At 38.1% G+C, this 20,696-nt stretch overlaps 1 protein-coding gene across 11 annotated transcripts in view; it reads left to right on the forward strand.

Moving 5' to 3' along the window:
• Positions 1–20,696, forward strand: part of CCDC158 (coiled-coil domain containing 158) — a 76,333-nt gene that overhangs the window by 38,796 nt on the left and 16,841 nt on the right. For all 11 annotated transcript variants that reach the window (XR_013960566.1, XR_013960567.1, XR_013960568.1 and 8 more), the window contains 5 exons: positions 175–327; positions 3,361–3,473; positions 9,702–9,860; positions 14,060–14,152; positions 15,110–15,229. Coding sequence is in view for 8 of the 11 variants with exons in the window: in XM_080667527.1 (XP_080523653.1) it covers positions 175–327; positions 3,361–3,473; positions 9,702–9,860; positions 14,060–14,152; positions 15,110–15,229 (638 nt within the window). In the remaining 3 variants the exon portion in view is untranslated. The remainder of the gene's footprint in view (positions 1–174; positions 328–3,360; positions 3,474–9,701; positions 9,861–14,059; positions 14,153–15,109; positions 15,230–20,696) is intronic.

A 20,696-nucleotide genomic window follows, 5' to 3' on the forward strand; every position in this document is an offset into this window, starting at 1 on the left:
TGCATTGAGCGTCTTCCCCCTGGTGGTCAGCGCACGTCATAGCGACTAGTCGTTCCACCATTCGGTCGATTTGCATATTGGCCTTTTATTATATAGGTTTAGTTACAAATAAAATATACTTCATAACAATGGGATAGAAAAAAAGTAACTATTATTGACTATCATATTCTACAGAGGACTACGAAGTCTTAAAAAGGAATTTTCGAAACAAAAGTGAAGAAATGGAAACTACTACAAATAAGCTGAAAATGCAATTAAAATCTGCACAGTCTGAACTAGAACAAACAAGAAATACATTGAAATCAATGGAAGGATCTGATGGTCATGGTATGCTTTATTCGATTTTTTTTTGTTTTTAATTCCACTGATCTAGATTTATTAAAAACACAAACTTGAATACATTGCCTGTCATCTCTTCATGTGCCATGTGATGTGAGAGAGATAGCAACAGGTATCAATGATGGGTGCTATAGAGCAGTAGTTTTTACTCGTTTTTTTTTTGGGGGGGGGAGGGGAATTTCCATGTGCTTATGTATCTGAATTTTTCCCTGCAGTTATTTTAATAATTTATAACAGACTTCCATGCTTATAAATGCTAATTAATTGTTTTTAAGGCTGTGTTGATATAAATACAACTTACTGATAATTTTCATTCAATCCCTTATTTTTCATGTGTTCATTATCTATAAACTATATATCTGTGGCTAATTGTCAATTCCTGGGAAGGAGCCCTGGAATTGAACTGCTAGGATGAGGGGTCCTTCTCACCACTTCGACCTGTTCCCTTTTTACCTTGCTGCCCATATTAATTCAGAGAGAGAAGTTTACTGTTTCATATCATTCATATTTTTGGTTTGGCTGTATTAGCTGACAATAAAAATAAATATTTATCTAAGTAAAGTCTACATTCTTCCATTTCTCAATATTTTTTAATGGCAAAAGGTAAGTTTTTGTGCTTGCTTCAGCAGCACATATGCTAGAATTGGAACGACACAGAGAAGATTAGCATGGCGCCTGCACAAAGATGGCACACACATTTTTGAATTGTTCCATATTTAATGTGGTTCTCAGAGGCTCAGCTCTTTCTTTGCTGGTTCACATCAAGAAAATGGTGGGGTTTGGAGAGGTAACTCAGGAGGCCCATTTGGGGTCTGTCCCCAACCCCAAGATAGAGTTCCTGCCTCGGGGCCCTCAGGCATCTCCACAAGGGCCTCAGCCACTTTATAATTACCAAATTAACCAGGTAATCTTGTATTTGTATTCAAATTCCTATTTTCATTGATTAAAATTATCTTAAAATATAAAAGACTTATACAAGAAAATTACCTTTGAAAGCCAACCATGATCCACTTAATCAGACCAGAATTATTTATAGTGGTAAACCAATGATGTCAGACTTTTTATCTATTAGCATATCACTCTACTGTGCCTCTGATAACCCTGTTTTTGACAGGTTAGCTATAGGAACTATATTCATTAGCATTCTTGTTTTTAAAGAATGATACTTTTTCCTTTTCTTTTTAACCTCTAAGCTATAACTGGACCTGACTCAAAGCAGTGGCATTTTCAAACCTCTTTCCTCAGTTGACTATAGGGAGCCTGTGTTTGAATTTCCAAGCAAGGAGGAGCTCTATATAAATTTTCAGTGGCCTGCCATATTCTAAGTATTCAGTGCCTATTACCTGTACAAAACATTCTCATTCTATCACCAGTTTTACTAAATTATCACATATATGCTTATGCTGCCAATTTAACTATTGAAAGAATAGTGAATTCCAAGCACATAACAATAACCATGGGAATAAAAATGAATGGTTTGTGATATCACTGGAATCTTTTATTTTTTTATTGTTTTTTTTTTAAATATATTTTATTGATTTTTTACAGAGAGGAAGGGAGAGGGATAGAGAGTTAGAAACATCTATGGGAGAGAAACATCGATCAGCTGCCTCCTACACACTCCCTACTGGGTATGTGCCAGCAGCCAAGGTACATGCCCTTGACCAGAATCGAACCTGGGACCCTTGAGTCCGCAGGCCGATGCTCTATCCACTGAGCTAAACTGGTTAGGGCATCACTGGAATCTTTTAAAAGATCACTAACAGATGTCTTATGTGGTATTTGAAATCTGAGTTTCTAGAAAAATTATTTTAGTAAAAATATTATATATATTATTTATTATATAACTATATATTTTATGTATGTGTTTCCTATATGTGTAAGTGTGCTGCACCAGCATGGCCATGGGTGAACCTGAGGGGGCAGGGGCACGGTGAAGGATCAGAAAAGACAGACAAGAGAATACAGCTGGGGCTGGGTGGATCTCCCATGCCTGGATAAGGACACAGACCAGCCTGCAAGCCAAAGCTTTATTTTATAGTCAGAGCACACAAAGCAAAACAAGGGAGTGGTCAACACGGTTACAATGTTCTTGTGAGTTTCACCTTGTTTTGGCAGCACTTGCTGCACCTCCCACAGCCCATTAGCTACCTAGGAAGGAACTAGGGAGGACTATAAGGTTAAGCTTAATTATGCTAGGAGGGCTCTGCCTGCCAAGCTGGGACTTGTTTGTGGTCCTGCCACAGGTCAGTCCGAGGCTTGACCCTATAGCTGCTCCCTACATCTACGTATGAATTTGATCAGTATTATTTATTACCATTGGAGATATGGAAAATTATAATGGTCAGTGAAATTAATACCAGTAACAAGGAAATCACAAAATATTATCATACACACACACACACACACACACACACACACACACACACACTAGAGGCCCAGTGCATGAAATTCATGCACTGGATGCAGGGAGGGGGGTGGTTCTCAGCCCAGCCTGTGCCCGCTCACAGTCCAGGACCCCAGGGGGATCGGGCCTAGGCCAACAGACATCCCTATTGCAGTCCAGTGCTCTCACAGTCTGGGATCCCTTGCTCCTTACCACCCACCTACAGCGGAGGTGGGAGAGGCTCCCGCCACCACTGCTGCGTGAGCCCGGCTTCTGGCTGAGCAGCATTCCCCCTGTGGGAGCACACTGACCACCAGTGGGCAGCTCCTACATTATATGCCTGCCCCCTGGTGGTCAGTGCGTGTCATAGCTACTGGTCATTCCGCTGGTCATTTTGCCATTCACTCAATTTGCATATTAGGGTTTTATTATATAGGATACACACACACACATATAGTTTAAAACCGAGTAATTGCTGAAAATTGTTATACCTCAATGTTGTGAAACTGTCCAGGTGCCTTGGAGAATCTTTCTTGTCACTTTCCCATAATGCTTAACCTTCTCATTATAGTAGCCACTCAAAATTTAGAAACTTAAAACTAAGACAGAGGTGTTTTTTTTTTCTTTTTTTCCAGCTATGAAAGTGGCAATGGGGATGCAAAAGCAAATAACAGCTAAAAGAGGTCAAATAGATGCCCTTCAGAGCAAGATACAATTTTTGGAAGAGGCAATGACAAATGCAAATAAGGTAAGTCCCTGTCCTCGGGGTGGAGGAAGCCAACATGTTCACTCATTAATATACTAGAAAACAGAATAAGACAGAGCAGAGATTAAAAAGTACAGTGGAGAAAAGAAAAGAGGTTACTTCTGACTGAGAAAATGAGGGAAAAGTTCCTGAAGGGACATTTGAGCCAGATCTCAAAGGAGCTAGTTAAGTGCAGGAAATGGGCAAAAGGACATTCCTGATAGAGACAGGAATGATTATAAACAAAGCACCATTCTGTTGTAACACAGCATGTGTTCCTAAAATTACTGCGCTATACAAACTGTGCGAGGAAAACCGCAGGGCTTATGGAAACAATGGGATGAGAAGCACCACACTGACAAATTTAATCAGTGACACAAAAAAATAGGAACCTAATGAAAATGGTAGCACAGTATTACACATATTCAATAGTAATACATAAATACTACAGCAGCCATGGCCCCTTTCCTTAAGAAATACCAGAAGTTTCCTTGTGGAAGTGTGTATCAGAGGGTAGCAGCTTGTGAGCTTTTATGAAGGGGTAGAAGGTAGCTTTTCTGTAATACCAGATGTGCTTGGATGTGGCTCATAACACATGGTAAACGGAGGTAGCTAATAGATAGTTGTTTGAACAGTGCATGTATGCTCTTTGTATATTCCTATGCAGATTTGTTTAGCTGGGTGCAGTTTTCTGCATTGATCTATTTCTCATAAATGAAACTTCACATAAGTAAATGTAAAATGTGTGTTATGCTCAAATGTCCCTTGATAATACCATACTTTGGAACAAATTTGCATTTTTAACAGAAGGCTTAGAACTGACTGTAATGGAGGTGAGAATATCAAGAGCATAAGTAGAAAATAATAAGTGCAACTCAAGTAATTGTTTTCCCCCTACCTAAAAGGAGCTGTTGAAATACTTTTTCAGAATGAGGCTAAACATTAACAAACTAGAGGCTCACTGCACGAATTTGTGCACGGGTGGGGTCTGGCCGGCCCAGCCCCAATCAGGTGGATTGGGGCCAGGCCTGTCGGGAGGAGGAGACAGCAGGAGGTTGGCCAGCCGGCCTGCCCCGATCGGGCCCGATCAGGGCTGGGACAGCTTGGGGGAGGGGCCACGGGAGGTTGGCCGGCTGGCCCCATCCCCTGATCAGGCCAGCTTGCTGGCTACAGTGGGCGTCATAGCGACCAGTCATTCTGGTCATTACGGTGTTCTGGTCGCTGGCTTTTTATATATATAGATATGTAAACATTTCTTTGTTCTTTACCATTTTTTCTCCCCCTTATTTCTCATCTTACATTTTTTCTTTCTTCATCCATTACTTGCCTATTTGAAACCTGAAGCAGTGCTATGCTCATCCTCCCTGAGGGTACTTAGGGCATTTAGAGGTACTGCCAGAGATGCCTGCTCCCGCTAAAGGAAAGCATTCATCAAAAGTCCCTTCAGAAGGAAAGGAGGCAGCGGGTAAAATAAATTCCCCTTTCTTTTTAAAACCCTTTCTGCTTGACTAATCAGAAAAGGAATAATTATTTGCATTCAAAATGTATATTATAGTGGTGGTACGGTCTGTCTTGTTTACATTAAAATTTTCTCTATGAAAAACATATTTAAAGAAATATAGACTCAGTAAGTTGAGGTCTGTGTTTTAACTTGGCTACTATGCATTTCTTTTTGTCTACCTATTCCATGATGGTTTTTAAAGGAATGAAATAATTTTAATGAAATTTTGTTGAATACCAGAGTAAATAAGTATATCAGTAAGCTCTGTAAGTATATCAGTAAGCTCATTCTCATCACTGGATTTGAGGGCAGGAACTGTGTGTCCCATTTCTTTTTATGTTGGAGGGCCTTGTGAAATGAATAGTCAACCTTGAAGCAAAATAGAAACCCATAAAGCTTTCAAATAAATGCATCTTCTTTAAATCTCTTCTGTCATTTTAAACAAGTTTCAATAAAATTTGGTATATGATTACTCAATCTCAAATCACCATATACTTTCTTTTTATTCAACATAATAATTATGTATTTTGTGAGTTGTATCAAGGATTTATTAAGCCTAGAAAAAATAATACCAGTAGTGATAAAAATGAGATAGTACATGGTAACATAATTCTAGCAGTTCCCAACTCTAAATTAGAAATAATTAAGTGATATATTAATTCAACTGTAGTTCAGATCTTTATGTAATCCTATATAATAAAACCCTAATATGTAAATCTACTGAACGGCAGAATGACCGGTTGCTATGATGTGCATTGACCACCAGGGGGCAGACGCTCAACACAGGAGCTGCCCCTTGGTGGCCACTGTGCTCCCACAGGGGGAACACTGCTCAGCCAGAAGCCAGGCTCATGGCTGGCAAGTGCAGCAGCAGTGGCGGGAGCCTCTCCCGTCTCCACTGCAGGCAGGCAATAAGGAGCGAGGGGTCCCAGACTGCGAGAGGGATGTCTGACTGCGAGCTTAGGCCCGCTCTCCCCAGTGATTAGCAGGTGGACATCCCTCTAGGGGTCCCAGACTGCGAGAGGGCGCAGGCTGGGCTGAGGGACCCCTCCCCCAAGTGCATGAATTTTGTGTATTGGGCCTCTAGTAGTTTTATATTTTCTTTTTTTTATATATATTAAGACAATTAATTTATTTATTTTAAATTTAAATTCTTTGTTTAAAGTATTACATGTCTCCTTTTTCCCCCATTGACCTTTTCCCAGCCACTCCCACCCCCCAGCACATGCCCTCACCCTCCTACTGCTTGTGTCCATTGATTAGACTTATATGCATGCATACAAGTCCTTTGGTGGATCTCTTACCTCCCCCCTGCCACCCTCCCCTACCTTCCCTCTGAGGTTTGATAGCCTATTCTATGTTTCTGTGTCTCTGAATCTATTTCTGCTCAATATATTCCACAAATGAGTGAGATCATGTGATATTTATCTTTCTCCAACTGGCTTATTTCGCTTAGCATAATGCTCTCCAGGTCCATCCATGCTATTGCAAATGGTAAGAGTTCTTTCTTTTTTACAGCAGCGTATTCCATTGTGTAGATGTACCACAGATTTTTAGTCCACTCATCTCCTGATGGGCACTTAGGCTGTTTCCAAATCTTAGCTATTGTAAATTGTGCTGCTATGAACAGAGGGGTGCATGTATCCTTTCTGATTGGTGTTTCTGATTTCTTGGGATATATTGCTAGAAGTGGGATTACTGGGTCAAATGGGAGTTCCATTTTTAATTTTTTTTAATATATTTTATTGATACTTTACAGAGAGGAAGGGAGAGGGATAGAGAGCTAGAAACATCGATGAGAGAGAAACATCGATCAGCTGCCTCCTGCACACCTCCCACTGGGGATGTGCCCGCAACCAAGGTACATGCCCTTGACCGGAATCGAACCCGGGACCCTTCAGTCTGCAGGCCGACGCTCTATCCACTGAGCCAAACCGGTTTGGCCATTTTTAATTTTTTGAGGAAACTCCATACTGTTCTCCACAGTGGCTGCACCAGTCTGCATTCCCACCAGCAGTGCACGAGTGTTCCTTTTTCTCCACATCCTCACCAGCATTTGTTTGTTGATTTGTTGATGATAGCCATTCTGACAAGTGTGAGATGGTACCTCATTGTCGGTTTGATTTGCATCTCTCAAATGACTAGTGACTTAGAGCATGTTTTCATATTTTTTTCAGCCTTCTGTATGTCCTCTTTCGAAAAGTGTCTATTTAGGTCCTTTGCCCATTTTTTGATTGGCTTGTTTATCTTCCTTTTGTTAAGTTGTATGAGTTCCCTGTAAATGTTGGAGATTAAACCCTTATCGGAGATAACATTGCCAAATATGTTCTTCCATGCAGTGGGCTTTCTTGTTGTTTTGTTGATGGTTTCTTTTGCTGTGCAGAAGCTTTTTATTTTGATGTTGTCCCATTTGTTTATTTTCTCTTTAGTTTTCATTGCCCTAGGAGCGGTATTGGTGAAGACATTGCTTTGGCATATGTCTGAGATTTTGCTGCCTGTGGATTCCTCTAAGATTTTTATTGTTTCCCATCTTATGTTTAAGTCGTTTATCCATTTTGAATTTATTTTTGTGTATGGTGTAAGTTGGTCGTCTAGTTTCATTTTTTTGCATGTATCTGTCCAATTTTCCCAGCACCATTTATTGAAGAGACTATCTTGACTCCATTGTATGCTCTTGCCTCCTTTGACTAATATTAATTGAGCATAGTGGTTTGGGTCAATTTCTGGGTTCTCTATTCTATTCCATTGGTATATATGTCTGTTCTTGTGCCGGTACCAGGCAGTTTTGAGAACAGTGGCTTTGTAATACAGCTTGATATCTGGTATTGAGATCCCTCCTACTTTATTCTTCTTTCTCAGGATTGCTGTGGCTATTTGGGGTCTTTTTTTTATTCCAGATGAATTTTTGGAGAGTTCTTTCTAGGTCTGTGAAATATGCCATTGGTATTTTAATGGGGATTGCATCGAATCTATAGATTGCTTTGGGTAGTATGGACATTTTAATGATGTTGATTCTACCAATCCATGAACATGGTATATTCTCCCATTTGTTTATGTCTTCCTCTGTCTCTTTTTTCCATGTCCTGTAGTTTTCTGAGTACAGGTCTTTTACCTCCTTAGTTAAGTTTACTCCTAGGTATCTTAATTTTTTTGTTGCACTGGTAAATGGGATTGTTTCTTTTGTTTCTCTTTCTGGGGGTTCATTATTGGTGTATAAAAAAAGCCATAGATTTCTGGTTGTTAATTTTGTATCCTGCTACATTGGCAAATTCATTTATTAAGTCTAGTAGTTTTTTGATGGAGTCTTTAGAGTTTTCTATGTACAATATCTTGTCATCTGCGAATAATGACAGTTTTACTTCTTCTTTTTCAACTTGCATGCCTTTTATTTCTTCTTCTTGTCTGATCGCTATGGCTAGCACTTCCAGTACTATGTCGAACAGAAGTGGTGAAAGTGGGCATCCCTGTCTTGTTCCTGCTCTTAAGGGAAATGGCTTTAGTTTTTCCCATTTCGTATGATGTTGGCTGTAGGTTTGTCATATAAGGCTTTTATTATGTTGAGATATGATCCCTCTATTTCCACTTTGCTGAGAATTTTTATCTAGAAAGGGTGTTGGACTTTGTCAAATGCTTTTTCTGCATCAATTGATATGATTCTGTGATTTTTGTCTCTCAATTTGTTTATGTGATATATAACGTTTATTGATTTGCAGATATTGTACCAGCCTTGCACCCCCAGAATAAATCCTACTTGGTCATAGTGTTTGATCTTTCTAATGTAATGGTGGATCCCATTTGCTAGAATTTTGTTGAGCATTTTAACATCTATGTTCATCAAGGATATTGGCCTGTAATTCTTTCTTTGTGGTGTCTTTATCTGGTTTGGGGATTAGGGTAATGCTGGCTTCATAGAGCGAGCTTGGAAATGTGCCTTCCTCTTGAATTTTTTGGAATAGTCTGAGGATAGGTTTTAGTTCTTCTTTGAATGTTTGGTAAAACTCCCCTGTGAAGCCATGGGAACCAGGGCTTTTGTTTGCTGGAATTTTTTTGATTACTGCTTCAATTTTATCAGTAGTTATTAGTCTATTCAGGTTTTTTGATTCTTCCTGATTGAGTTTTGGAAGATTATATTTTTCTAGGAATGTGTCTATTTCATCTAGATTGCCCAGTTTGTTGGAGTAGAGTTATTCGTAGTATTTTTTTTTTTTACAATCCTTCGTATGTCTGTGGGGTCGGTTGTTACTTCACCTATTTCATTTCTGATTTTGTTTATTTGGGTCCTCTCTCTTTGTTTTTTTTGTTTGTTTTGTTTTGTTTTTTTGTTTTTAGTGAGCCTGGCTACAGTTTCATCAGTCTTGTTTATCCTTTCAAAGAACCAGCTCTTGGTTTTATTGATCTTTTGTTTTTTTGTTTGTTTTTGGTCTCTATGTTGTTTATTTCTGCTCTGATCCCTATTATTTCCTTCTTTCTGCTTACTCTGGGCTTTTCTTGTTGCTCTCTTTCTAATTCTTTAAGTTGTAGGGTAGATAATTTATTGCCATTTTTTTCTTGTTTTTTGAGGTAGTCCCGTAGAGCTATGAACTTCCCTCTCAGAACTGCTTTCACTGTGTCCCATAGATTTTTGGATTGTTGTATTTTCATTGTCAGTTTTTTCTAGCTTTATATTTTCATTACATCTCAGCATCTACATCAATATATTATTGCTGATATTTTTCTCCTCTTAATTGTAGGAAAAACAATTTCTAAAAGAAGAAAAGAATAAGTTAAGCCAGGAATTGAGTACTGTTGCAACAGAGAAAAACAAGATGGCTGGAGAACTGGAAGTCCTGAGGTCTCAGGAACGTCGTTTAAAAGAAAAGGTTGCAAATATGGAAGTTGCTCTTGATAAGGTAGTTATTAACTAAATATATAAAGTCATCATCTACTAAGTAGCTATTAACTAAGTAGAATTGTTCTGAATGAACACTCCATGTTGAGAGGAACCAAATCTGTGTTATAGCTCAATCACCTAGCAAACTGAAAGAAAAAAAAAATCCTATAGAGAAGTCTCTTCTGAGGTTTAAGAATACAGTAATATACAGTTATAGAGTGACTCAGCCTCCCCATCCAGAGACACATTTGTTGTGGGGGCAGTGAATCAGCCACAAGTAACAACATTTCACAGACAAGTTAAATTGGCATTCAAGAGCAAGGCACCTGGCTTTGAATTCAACATGGTGGAGTAGGCAGATCCTGAGCTCACCTCCTCTCAGTGACACCAAAACTACAACTACGTATGGAACAGCTATCTCTAAGAACAACCTGAAAACTAGAAGAGATTTTCTACAATTATGGATATTTTAAAAAAGCCACATTGAAATGGGGAGGAGGGGTAAGACTAAGTCTAGTCAGGACCTACCCTAACCCCCACTCCCCATGCAGTGACTCACAAGTGGGAGGGATATCACAACTGCAGAGGTCATCCCCAAAGAGTGAGGGGGTCTGAGTAGCCTGGAGGACCTGCACCAGAAAGAGGAGTCTCTATAACATCTGGCTTTGAAAACTCTCAGGGCTTACATCTGGGAGAGACAAAGGGCTAGAGGAAACCCAGGTTGTGCTCTTTCTGAGTCCCGGCACAGAGGTAACAGTTTGCAAAGCACCTACGTCATACATGAAGGTGATACATTGACTAATTTGAGGGTGTGTGCTAAGGGACAGGGATTTGTTGGATCTCCTGAGTCAGAGGTGCTGGCAAGCACCATTTTCCCTCCCTTTCTTTAAGCTAGCTTGTCAGACGCTGGAGGCATCATTTCTGCCACTCTCCATTAACCTTACCAAACACTGTTCACTCCTCCCCGTCATTTCCCTGAGAACCCATCCAGGCTAGCACCCCTCCAAAGTGGGTGGCCTCAGTCAGCACCAGCACACAGCAGTGTGTCTGCAACAGTGTGGTTGGGCCTCACAGCCAGCCACACCAAAGGCTGCCCATACATCAGTGAGCCTGCAACAATTGTGGCCAGGCCTCAGAGCCTGTGGGCCCAGGACCAGCCTTGCCTATCAGTGTGTCCATAGAAGTTGTGGCCCAACCACAATAGGAGGCCACACTAGTCCACCCAGGAAACACCTCTAGAGTGACTGGCTCTGGTGACAAGGGGGATTCCACCACTGAGACCCACTGGACACCTTTTAAATAAGGCCACTTTTTCAAGACCATGAGGTTTAGCTGACCCACCTAATACATAGAAACGAACAGGCAAAATGAGGAGAGAAAAGAATATGTTTCCCCCCCCCCCAAAAAAAGGACAAAACCCCAGAAAAAGAACTAACTGATGTGAGCTGTCTACTAGATAAAGAATTCAAATTAATCATCACAAAGATGCTCATCAAACTCTGCAGACAAGTGGATAAATTTATTGAGAACTTCAACAATGATATAAAAATTATAAAAAGGACTTATCAGAACTGAAGACTATAACAAATGAGAAATACACTGGAGGGAATCAGCAGCAAATCAGATGATGCAGAAGAATGGATAAGCAATCAGGAAAACAGGATAGTGGAAATGACCCAATTGGAAGATCAAAAAGAGAAAATAATTAAAAAGAATGAGGATAGCATAAGGGACCTTTGGGACAACATCAAGTATACTAACATTCAAATCATAAGGGTCCAAGAAGAAGAAGAGAGAACAGGATGAAAAACCTATTTGAAGAAATAATGACTGAAAATGTCCCTAATCTGGTGAAGAAAATGGACATCCAAGTCCAAGAAGCACAGATAGTCCCAAAGAAGATTTTAATTCAAAGAGACACACAGCAAGACACATTATAATTAAAATTATAATTGTTAAAAGTTAAAGATAAAGAATCTTAAAAGCAGCAAGAGAGAAAAACAACTAGTTACATACAAGGCAATACTCACAAGTCTGTTAGCTGACTTTTCAACAGAAATGTTGCAGGCCAGACAGGGGAATGGCACAATATATTCAACATGATGAAAGGAGAAAACTTGACAGCCAAGAACACTCTACCCAGTAAAGTTATCATTCAGAATTGGAGAGATCAAGATTAAAAGCTTTTGCATAGCAAAAGAAACCATCAATAAAATGAAAAAGGAACCACTGAATGGCAGAACATATTTGCCAATGATATATAGGATAAGAGATTAATTTCCAAAATATATAAAGAACCTATACAACTCAACACCAGGAGGACAAACAATACAATTTAAAAATGAGCCAAGGACCTGAATAGTTACTTCTCCAACAAGCACATACGGATGGCCAGTAGATATATGAAAAAAATGCTTAACATTACTAATCATCAGGGAGATGCAAATTAAAACAATGCAGAATGGCTATCATCAATAAAACAAACAAGTGCTGGAAAGGACGTGGAGAAAAGAGAACTTTAGTGCACTGCTGGTGGGGATGTAGACTGGTTTAACCACTATGGAAAATTCCTCAAAAAATGAAAAATGGAACTACCTTTTGATCCAGTGACCCTACTTTTGAGAATATATCCTAAGAAACCCAAACACTAATTTGAAAATATATATGCAACTCTATATTCACTGCAACATTATTTACAATAGGCAAGGTATGGAAGCAACCTAGGTGTTCATCAATGGATAAAGAAGTGGGTTCATTACTCAGCCATGAAAAATAATGAAATCTTGCCATTTGTGACAGCATGGATAGATCTAGTGGATATTTTGCTAAGTGAAATAAGTCAGAGAAAGACAAATACTGTATCGTTTCACTTATGTGGGGAATAAAAAAAAAACACCTAAACAAATGAACAAACAAAATAAACAGACTCATAAATAGAAAAACTGATAGTTGCTAGAGCGTTGGGTGGTGGGGTATGGGCAAAAAGTTGAAGGGGATTAAGAGGTACAAACTATAGTTTTAACATAAATCAGTCACAGGAGTGGAAAGTACAGCATAGGGAATACAGTCAATAATATCACAATAACTTTGTACAGTGACAGATGGGTAGTGGACTTTTTGTGGTGATCACTTGGTAAGGAGTATAAATGTATAATCTCACTATGTTGTACACCTGAAACTAATATAATATTGTATGTCAACTATACTTTAATTAAAAAGAGCTTTACATTCCAGGAAAAAAGAAGACAGTTATAATGTGTACTTTTTACAAAATTATCTTTTTCAGGATAGCACAATTATAGAAGTAAGGTATAAGATGTTAGATGTTCCTGCTGTCCTTAGTGGACTGAACAAATAAAATGTCTCCAATCTAACCACCAAAGAATGACTTGAACACTAGGTAGAAAACAGTCTGTTAATACAGTATCAATAAAATGAGAAAGTAATGCTAATATCTCGCACTTTGTGGGTTCCAGAAGATGGAAGTAGAAAACTCAGCTTAAATGAGAAGGATCTATGACACTATTAATAATTTTCCTGTCACCTGAGAACACTGGAAGGCTAAAAATTTACCCAAACTAGTCCTTGATTCTTAATAAATCAGAGCCTTCATGGTTAGATAAAATCATGTGTGATCTTTTTATCTATGCCAACTTTTATCTTAAAACATGATCTATTGATTCAATGAATTTCAGTTGTGGTTATTTTATGTGAATTTTTTTACATTGCTAAAGTCATTTGCTCATTTTATTCTTAGTGCATTCATTTTTTGAAGTGCTCTCCACATACTAAATGCTGTGTAAGTGCTGGGGATACAGAGGAGAAAGACATGGCCTCCAGTTCTCTGTTACTGGATAAAACAAGATAAAAAGATAAATACAGTGTGCTAAGAGTGGGGACATTTCCTTGAAGAGATGGCAGCTCTGCATTTATAGGTTAACTAGAGGCCTGGTGCATAGATTTGTGCACATTGAAAAGAAATTAATTAGAAGAAATATTTTAGAGGCTGGGAAAGGACCACGGGAGGGCTCCAGGGCATGTCCAGACCGTCTCACCCAGTCCCAATCAGAGTGTCTGCCCCCTGGTGGTCAGTGTGGATCATAACGACTAGTCAAATGATTGAATGAACGGTCAGACACTTAGCATATTAGATCTTTATTATATAGGATAACATAAAATTGCATGGAGGATAAATTGCATGTGATTGCTTGATTGTAGGCATCTTTGCAGTTTGCAGAATGTCAAGATATAATACAACGTCAGGAACAAGAATCTGTGCGCCTGAAACTTCAACACACACTCGATGTAAAAGTAAGGTCTTTTTTTTTTTTATCATAGATAGTAGGGTAAGCAAAATAATGCCTTTGTTTTATATACTTATATTTTGTTTATTACCTTAGGTACATTATAGGACTGGTCCTACAATCCAGGATGTAAATGACATAATATGCAGAGAATTTTGAATTGAGAAAAATTTCATGTAAAAATATATCTCTAGTTATGACATTTTTAATTATTAGATTTTAGATTTATGTAGACTATTTAGTGGGATTATTGTTAACATTTATGTGTACTTTCAACATTATCTGATACTGGCAATTATAAAACCTGTACAAACCTTGTTACATGCTATACCTCCCCTTTTCATATATAGTAACAAATTGAAGCATCATGCTTGATGTTAAGCTCATAATAAAAGTGGCTGCCTTGGCGATACCTGAGGGAGACTTTGCATACAGAAGAGTCAAGCAAGTGCAAAGGCCCAGAGTGCAAGTGTATTTGGCCTGTTTGGAGAATAGCAAAAATGATGTAATTGTCATGCCTAGGACATTGCTCTTCAACAACAGTACATTTTCCACTGACATACCTATTTTCTAAGTATATTTTAAAGTTGCAGACATACTTTAAAGTCTCAGTAGTGGATACTTTCACAGCTAGAACACTTTTGCTGTAGAGGATCTTTCTCAATATTATGCCAACACTAGTGTGGAGTCTTTGGCAAAATTTGGGAACCAGTGTTAGATGTGTCTTCATATCTGGAAAGCTTTTATCAATCAGAAATGTGAAGGCATCTTCCTAGGCACATGCTTAATCTTCGAAGGATAACTTAGACACCCAGAATCATCTTGCTTAATACAGTACTTTGGTTTATAACTTTGTAGAAGTTCAACATGTAAGACTGAAATTATGTTTGAAAAAATACATCTTGATTTCACATTTCAAATTGTAGTTGACAATTATTTTGTTCACATCTATGTTGTTTCCCAGGAACTTCAGGGCCCTGGGTACACCTCAAATCCTTCTGTGAAACCACGTCTTCTGCAGTCCTCTGCCCGTCCTCACTCTAATATGCCGTCTTCCCAGTCTACAGCCAGCTTTCTGTCTCATGTAAGGACTGGTCCTACAATCCATGATGCAAATGATGTAATATATAGAGAATTTTAAATTGAGAAGAATTTCCTGTAAAACTATATCTATAGTTATGATATTTTTTTACTAGATTTTACTAGATTAATTACTAGATTTTAGATTTATGTAGACTAGATGAATGAAAATGTTTTCTTCACTATTTGATGCTTTCTCTGGGAAAAATAAATATGAAATAGTCAGTGGGATTCATTTTAACAATAATTGTTAAAGTAAGTTATTTAATAGCCTTAAGTTCAATCACAGGGATTTCCAGATTACAAAGCAAAATTTGAGATAGCTAAAATAAGCATCACTTCAAATGCCAAAGGCAAATTACTGGCATATTTAATACTCTACCAAGATGAAAATGATTCATAAGCTACATGTGAACTTATAATCATAAAATATTAAGAACTTTGGAAACAGTTTAGTATAACCTTTTGTTCTTTTAAAGCTCAGGGGGAAAATACGTGCAATGTAAAATTTAGGAATATTTCTTCTTTAAAAATATTTTTTTGGAGTCACTAGTTCCCTGCAACCTGTATTCAGCTCCACCTCTAACAAAATGAGACTTATTCCATAAGTACACATGAAAATCAGTTTCATTAATTAACAGTCTTATTGTATGTATAGCAACAGGATCACCAGTGACCTACCAGTTATTCTACCTGAGCAATTTAAATGAGCATATATTCTGTGAAATGACTAAAAGTTGAAATGGACTCTTCACTTAAGATGTGTGTACTGAAAAACAAGCAATCACACAGCAAATAATAGAATAGTCTATCAAACAATTGAATAATTATTATTATTTTGGGGGGAGAGAGAGAAATATCACTGTGAAAGAGAAACATCAATTGGCTACCTATGGGAATCAAACTAGCAACCTTTTGGTGCATGGGATTATACCCAACTAACTGAGCCACACTAGCCAGAGCTAGAATAATCCTACCTAATAAAGAGGGAATATGCTAATTAACCCTCACACCATCGCAAAGATGGCTGCACCCACAGCAGAGGCGGGGTTCCCATAACACAAGATGGCTGCTCCCCTTGCCCAGTGGGGCTTAACTGGGGACCTAAGACCACGCCCCCTGGCGCTGGGCCAGGGGACCTGAGGCCACACCCCCCTGCCCAGCGGGGTTTGATGGGGGACCTCAGTCCATGCCTCCCGCCCGTCGGGGCTTGACGGGGGACCTCAGGCCACACCCCCCGCCCAGCGTGTGCCGAGGGACCTGAGGCTGCGCCCCCCACCCCCGCCTAGCAGGTCTCGATCTAGCCCAATGGGGGTGGGGCAGGCTGGGTCTGGGTCTCACACAATTTCGAGGCGCACACGGGTGGGCAGGGACTTGACTCTGGGTCCTGCGGCATGCCCCAGACTCTGACAGGAGGAATATTTTCATATACATTTTACTAATTTTCTTTCATCTCGAACACTTCTATTATAGAGAAAAGGCAAATAGCAATATTAAAATATTTTATCTAATTAATTCCCTTTTAATGTGCACGAATTTTGTGCACCGGGCCACTAATAATATTAATATTAGAGGTTAAGCATGTTCTTTTTTTTTTTTTTTTTTTAAATATATTTTATTGATATTTCACAGAGAGGAAGGGAGAGGGATAGAGAGCTAGAAACATCGATGAGAGAGAGACATCGATCAGCTGCCTCCTGCACACCCCCCACTGGGGATGTGCCCGCAACCAACGTACATGCCCTTGACCGGAATCGAACCCGGGACCCTTCAGTCCACCCTTCAGTCCACAGGCCGACGCTCTATCCACTGAGCCAAACCGGTTTTGGCGGTTAAGCATGTTCTTTTCTCTGAAGACTAAATTTGGAGATGGGCAAAGGAAGGGCAGGAGACTGCTGCTTTTTGTTTTAGGTGATTCTTATAAAATCCTTTTACCTTTAAAACTTATGTACATGTTATGCTAATAAAAATTTATTTAAAACCCTCTCTCCAAAAAAACCCCACACAAATCAAACAACAACAAAGAATATTTGACCAGGAGTCATTGGGACCTTGGAAAGCCAGTTAAATATGTTGTGCCTTGCTCTTTTCATCTCTAATGAGGAGTCTGGACTAGAAGATCTCTAGGGTCATCTAGAAAGATTAGCTCTGAAGTTCCATGACTTTTCATTACCCTACAACCAATATTGTAGATTTTGCCTAGCCATTTAATATACATATAGACTCTACTTGATTGTAAAGAATCGCATCTATCACTGAAAAAGTACTAGTCATATACCTATTAAATTAAACTTTTAAATAGAGTTCTAACAGCAAAAATAAACTATATTTTCTAAATGGACTGTCAAGCATTCTATATACAATTAATTCCTTCTCTTAAGAAATATAGTGTATAATTTTACAAAATAAAAGTAACATACATTCTTTGTTTTGCTCATTGATGTGTCTGCCTCAAGAACCTAGAACAGTATCTGGCACATAATAGGTGTTCTATACATACAGTGTTCACATCTGGATCAGCTGCTTTCTACTTTTGCTGCACAGTGGGCTTTTGGGATTTTCTTATACCAAAATCCAGGGAATTCCTTTTACCTTTTTTTTTTTGGTGTTCCCCCTCCCCACCTTTCTTGGTTTATTTATATCTTTGTTTTCGTTGAGCATACAATGCAGTGGCTTCCTCTGAAAGGGTTATTTCATTCTCTATGTTTTAAAACTTTGTATGTCTGAGAAGTACCTTTATTTTTCACTTATATTTGATGTCAAAATTTTGTTGCTGTTGTGCCACTTTTATTCCAGAGCCTTTATCCCTGAGATTCATTTCCTATTGTTTATAGTGGGGAAGAGGTCCGTTTTCTCTTCGTTGTATTGGGTACTTAGCAGATTCTTTTTTTCTTTTGCTCTCAGATATCTTCTTGTATCATTTCTCTGATCATTTTCTCAGTTATTTCTTTCTGGAGCTTCTATTAGTCACCTATTAGAACTCTTACATTGATTCTCCAATCTTCTTTAATTTTGACTCCATTTTCCATCTCCTCATCTTTTATTCTCACCTTTTAAGAAATTTCTTCACCTCTATTCCAAACAACTATTGAATTTTTTTTCTGATTTGATATATTCTTTTAATTTCCAGGAGCCCTTTTTGTTCTTTAAATCTCTTTATATAGTTTTATGATATTTTCTCATTTCTGTTTAAGAATATTAACTTCAGTTTTTCAGTAATTTCTCTGTCACCTGAATTATTCATGTTTCCTCAAATTCATTTTTTTCTGTTTTGATGTCTGCCTTTCATGTTAGAGACTTTTCTTCAATGTTTGAAGATCACTGGCTGTCCTTTCCTATTTAAGATTGAGGCCCTAAAGCTTATTAAAATAGCTCTTTGAAAGTTGATAGGATTTGTCAACTAGTAGATGGTTAGGTATTATTTTTTTGTTGAGGGGCCCAAAAATTATCTATAGGTGTGTTTTTGTTTTTCTCTTGGTCCTGTCAGTTCCCCAGTCCATCTGCCAGCATTCTGAGAGGTGAGCGGGGCAGGGAGTATGGGCTGTCTGTGTACTATGCAACCTCACTTAATGCTCATATTTTCAGTTTGCAGCCTTGTTCCTGCTATGCCAGATATCCCTTTGAAGCTTAAAGTCCTTTGGTCAACCTCACCCAGAGATTAAGCCTCTGAATTCACTTAGGCCCTAAGTCTTAGGGGAAATGAATGAGTAATTACCTAATTATATGGGGAGGACATTTGGGATTCCAACAGCTTCTCCCATAGACTTTTACCCAATCCTCCTATTTTGCTACTCTCTCTTACCTTGGTCTTCAGGAATACAAGACCTCCACTTTCTGAGCCTTTCTAGAATACTTCCATGCAGGTTGCTTCTTGTTGGCTACTTCTGTGCTGGTACTTTAAATTTTAGCTTTATTTGTTCCGATAAATCACTTATAAAATGATCCACTTGCTTTCCATCCCCCAACATTTGTTATCATTACTCATCTAATATTACCTCTCCTTTTCCTCTTTATCCTTGTTAATCCCTTTAGTGTCATTTTAGTGGGGCTTTAGATAGAGCAGAAGTAAATGCCAAGTTTATCTTTAGAAGTAGAATCTTACTGTTTGCATTGCTCTGCATTGTCCCTTCATTTATCTTATGTCATTTAGTCTTCTCGTTCCATGATTCTAATAGTAGCTGAGATTGACCGAACACCAGCCAATGTGCAAAGTACTTTCTGTATATTATCTAATTTATTCCTCAGAACTACCCACAAGAGTAAGTGCTGATTATTCTACCTATTTTACAGATGAAGAAACTTGGCTCTTGGAGAAGCCAAGTGACTTACAGAGTTCACACACCAAAAACAGAGTTGTGCCAAGATTTAACCAAGACAGCCTGAGCCTAGAGCCTGTGTTCTTAATTTTTGCTTCTCTATACTACCCCACCGAATGCTGTTTATTAAAAAAATAATTTAAATAAATGATATAGATACTGTATCTAAAATACTATATTTCATTAGGTTTTTGTGAAGGAATATTATGCCATTTTAGAGCCTCAAAGGCTTCTAAAATTATCCAGTTGATTCCCCTTGTGCTATAGGTGAGAAAATGGGAGAAGCAGAAAATGTATATTATGAGATTTGGTCTAACCTCAAACACCTGCATATGTTTGTATGTGTTATAGTGTATATATGTACATACAAATACACATGTGATTGGTAGGTTGACATCAAAGTATTTCATATTAACGTTTAGATAAAAGCTATTTTAGCATATAAAAAGAGACTATTTCCAGGATAGTATAATTTTATTTCTATATCAGATTCTATACACATACATATAATTTGTACTAGGTGGGCTTAATCTTTGTCACTGAAGTACCCATGATGTGGGCAAGATTTTTAGTAACACTTTATAACTTTTGTTTCCTACTCACTCATTCCTAATATACAGTATAAATAATATATATACATTCTAAAAAATGTATTTATATTTCATTTTTATTACAGTCTTCTAACAGGAATACAAGCATAAGAGATGGATTTGGCTCAGACATTCTCAAAATAGAATAATCTAATTCAAACTGAATGAGATCAAGCTTTTATTTTTAGCTTTTACATTTATCTTCTATCTTTGGAGAATGGAGATAGGACCAGTTGAGAAGCACACAATCTCCCTAGACGTTTCTTATTTCACTTCATAACCATAAACTTGCTTGTAATGACTCAAGGCCATTAAAGAAAACAGTATTTGGAGGAGATGAAGATGTATTAAAGATCTAATTTTAGGAATTATTTTGGAACAAAGTCTAACAGACCATGTAACAGAAAACTAATCAAAACACAAAATAAACCTTAAGTTTAACAACAACAGTATAAACTTATATTCTTACTTTGAAACCTAAAGCTTGTAGAAGTTTTAGTCTGAAAATGTATGGCCTCTAGAAATAGCCTCAATGTGTATTCTAAGGGTCAGAGGACTGGGGTGG

This window comes from Plecotus auritus (assembly GCF_963455305.1).
Source record: "Plecotus auritus genome assembly, chromosome: 1".
Classification (NCBI taxonomy): domain Eukaryota; kingdom Metazoa; phylum Chordata; class Mammalia; order Chiroptera; family Vespertilionidae; genus Plecotus; species Plecotus auritus.